The sequence below is a fragment of the Zea mays genome, chromosome 5, assembly GCF_902167145.1.
Source record: "Zea mays cultivar B73 chromosome 5, Zm-B73-REFERENCE-NAM-5.0, whole genome shotgun sequence".
NCBI lineage: Eukaryota > Viridiplantae > Streptophyta > Magnoliopsida > Poales > Poaceae > Zea > Zea mays.
Genome location: NC_050100.1, coordinates 126533094 through 126536389, shown reverse-complemented (window position 1 = coordinate 126536389; position 3296 = coordinate 126533094). Strand labels below are relative to the sequence as shown.

General features: G+C 43.2%; 1 protein-coding gene across 2 annotated transcripts; it reads left to right on the top strand.

Moving 5' to 3' along the window:
* Window positions 1-732: 732 nt before the first annotated feature.
* Window positions 733-3296, top strand: LOC100217154 (mediator of RNA polymerase II transcription subunit 18). 2 transcript variants are annotated; one of them, XM_008683098.3, is made up of 6 exons: window positions 733-1122; window positions 1320-1362; window positions 2130-2229; window positions 2303-2360; window positions 2429-2785; window positions 2888-3296. In XM_008683098.3, exons 2-6 carry the CDS (start codon window positions 1327-1329, stop codon window positions 2988-2990), a joined length of 654 nt encoding a protein of 217 aa, XP_008681320.1. In that variant the 5' UTR covers window positions 733-1122; window positions 1320-1326; the 3' UTR covers window positions 2991-3296. The 2 variants fall into 2 exon arrangements, with proteins under 2 accessions (XP_008681320.1, NP_001136991.1); NM_001143519.1 differs by having other exon boundaries at window positions 1317-1362; window positions 2888-3254.

The following is a 3296-nucleotide window of genomic DNA, read 5'->3' as shown; positions in this document are numbered from 1 at the left end:
TTTACACTCTACAGAGGCTGTACCCTGTATCCACAAGTAATGTTACCCATCTACCAAGGGATCGCGACTCTCATACACCTCTACCAAGGAAGCGAGACAGGGCAACACTACGAGGCCTTTATAAAGTTCCACTAGATTTCGACTTGCAAGAATCCCCCGTCTGACCGCCATCGCAGCAAAATCAACCGAGAACCTCTCTGCATGTAACTCTCTTACTGCCGTTGCCCCTTTCGGGTAAGGTAGTTTTCCACTAGCTTTCCTAATTAGTTAGTCAAGGGGTCTCATTCCTCTCTTGTGGTGACACATGTTTCTCAAGTTAAGCTCTATGTTCCAATTAAAGATAATAATCTTGACATGAATAAAAATAAAATAACAAAATAATTGGAACATGGATATAATGAAATATTAACCCAAAACCATGTAAAGAAATAGTAAAACTATCAAGTGATTTAGGAATAAAAAGGTAAAGTGATAACATATCTAGAGTAACCTATTAGGTCTTATCAAAATTAAAATAAAAAAAGTGACAAATAAGGCTGAACAACCCCCGCACCGCGACTAGGCTGAACAATCCTGACTCAAGCCCACGGTTTATCTTTTCTGTCCGAGATCACCAAATTTTGATACTTTTTTCGTTTTCGCTATTAACCAAAAAAACAAATTTCAGTCCGTTTTAAATGGATTTGATTCAAAATATAACAATATAAAAAATAAAAGATTAGTCAACGAAACGAAATTTGGATCATTCCAAACGAGACTGTGAACTCTCCCAGCTCAAGCCCACCTCCCTGCTCAAGCCCAGCCGTCCACTGCCTGGCTCCCTCGTCCGGTCGTTCCCGTCTCCCTCCTCGCGTCGCGTCCACCATTGTTCCTGTCGACGCTGCGCCGCACGGCTCGCACCGCCGACAGTGCCTCAGTCCTATCGAGCCTCCCTCTTCCCAGATCAGGCCCTAGCTGGGCTACAGCCGCCGCCGCCGCTGCCGCATCCGTCACCTTCACACCGCGTGCGCGCGCGCTCTCTCTCTCTCTCTCTCTTTGCGACGACTGGACGGGCTACCGCAGTCGCCACCATAGGCACCACGCCCTTCGCTGATCTATTCGCTGGCGAAGAACGCTCTCAATGTATTCCCACTCCCACCCCCTTCTTCTCTCTACCCGCTGTGCGAAAACGAGTTCCCGAACTCTAACCTAACTATTTGATGTCTACTAACTTCTAATTTTGTTTTTTACTGCCATACTGGTCCACCCCTGATACACATATAACAAATCCACTAACGTGATTCTTTTTTTTTGGGTGCAAAATCATTGTGGGACAGTAGAAGATCGATGGAGTGCGTGGTGCAGGGAATCATCGAGAACCAGGTATTGTGCCACAATGCAAGTTGGCACTGATGGTTTATGTAAAATTTGATTTTCACGCATTCCACTAACATTTGAAAGATAGGAGCTCTTTCATCATCGTTAGTGCAGTCTATTTTGTTATGCAGATCAGACATTAACTTTTCCTCTCACTGCTTGCATCTAGATTTGATAAGTATTTTGAATGGTGTATAGATTGTTAATATCTATTTGTAAGTATATACTTATAGTATTGAATTTGTTGTTGAACATTTCGTTACTAATTGAATTCCGTTGCTGTGGACAAAACAATCTCATATTGATGTACATGTACAGTGCACAATGTTGAGCTTACGCACCATACAATCTAGCTTCATTTTAGTGTTCAGTTGAGCTCCCTTAGGTATGGCCACTATCCATAGTTGCCAGTTGGTGGTCACTTTTCTGTTTACTCCATCACAGATAAATACTAACAAAAGTTTATTTTATTGAAGTGATAAATAGATAGATCATGTAGACCACTAAATGTCAACAATTTATTCCGCGCTTTAAGGCACTACTTCTGGAGCTTTTGATTTCATTTGTTTTTTTTCTTCTCAGCATGTTAACAGAATAGTAACATTTAATATACAGTTGGGGGAACATATGATCTATCCTTGTGCTTTTACAATAGAGAGGAACTTAATTTTTTGGTATGTTCTAGTTTATGTGTTGTGCACAGAATGTAAGTTGCTCTTTGTTGTACTGCTCTGCCATTAGTTTAACCTTTGTTTGATCTTTCCATTTTGCAGCATGTCGATGCTCTTGAGGTTCTACTCCAGGGACTCTCTGGTGTCCCGAAAGAGCGTTTTAGGGTGCATGAGCTCTGCCTTAAAAGTGGGCCCAATCTAGGTTAGTTTGTGATTAGTCTACTCCTCCATTCCTACACATGTGGCGTATTAACTGACGTCTTGCAATCATACAGGTGTTGTCCCATCGGAGGTTCGTTTGTTGTGTGACTTAGCTCAGCCCACACCATCCTGGTAACCGAGACAAGCTGCTGAAAGTCTACCTTTTGTTATGTTTATCATTAATTGTGACAAGATTGTAGGACCATAAGACATGTTGGTGGTGCCATGAGAGGTGCTGGTGCGGAGCAAATCTCAGTTCTGGTTCGTACAGTTGTGGAGAGCAAAGCTAGCAAGAACGTCTTGCACTACTTCTACACCCTAGGGTACAAGCTAGACCATGAACTCTTGAAGAGCGGTTTTGCATTTCGTTTCCACCGAGGTGCCCAAATCACTGTCACTGTTACATCTGCTAACAAGATGTCAAGGCTCCATGCAACCGATGAAGCTACGCCAGTCACTCCTGCCATACAGCTAGTGGAAATCACAGCTCCTGCTGCTGCTGATAATTACAATGATGTTGTTTCAGCTGTCACTGCGTTCTGTGAATATCTTGCCCCGTAAGTACCCCAAAGCTTGAATTCCGAGGCAACAATCAGAAAACATATAAGAATGAACCAAACACCTTTTTGGTTTTAATAATCCTTGGAAATCTGCTGCAGGCTGCTGCATCTGTCAAAACCAGGACACTCGACAGGAATCGTTCCAACAGCAGCCGCTGCTGCTGCCTCACTCATGTCAAGTGGCGGTGGCAAAACCTTGTAATGCTGCTAGGACAGCCAAAGTCCGTTCTTGCTGCTAGGACAGCCAAAGTCCGTTCTTTGAGATGAGTGGGCGTGGCTAATGAGGTGGCCTTCTTCGTGCCGAGCATTTGAGCAGTCAGTTTTGCCTGCTAGTGTTGTCCATGTCTGACACATCGTTGTGCCAACCTTGCTCTTGGTTTGACTGGTTGCATGATTGCTGATGGGTAATGCCCTGCCTTGTAGTTGCAGGGTGTAACAATCTAGTATTACCAATATTAAAATTTCTCAAAAATCCAAACCATAATTTCTTTTCTCAAAAAGAAGTTTA

What these genes read in the sequence shown, in the direction of transcription:
- LOC100217154 (XM_008683098.3), top strand. Translation starts at nt 1,327, where the DNA reads ATGGAGTGCGTGGTGCAGGGAATCATCGAGAACCAG. An exon ending in AGGGAATCATCGAGAACCAG is followed by an intron (nt 1,363 to 2,129) that starts GTATTGTGCCAC and finishes TCCATTTTGCAG; the next exon opens with CATGTCGATGCTCTTGAGGT. An exon ending in GCTCAGCCCACACCATCCTG is followed by an intron (nt 2,361 to 2,428) that starts GTAACCGAGACA and finishes ACAAGATTGTAG; the next exon opens with GACCATAAGACATGTTGGTG.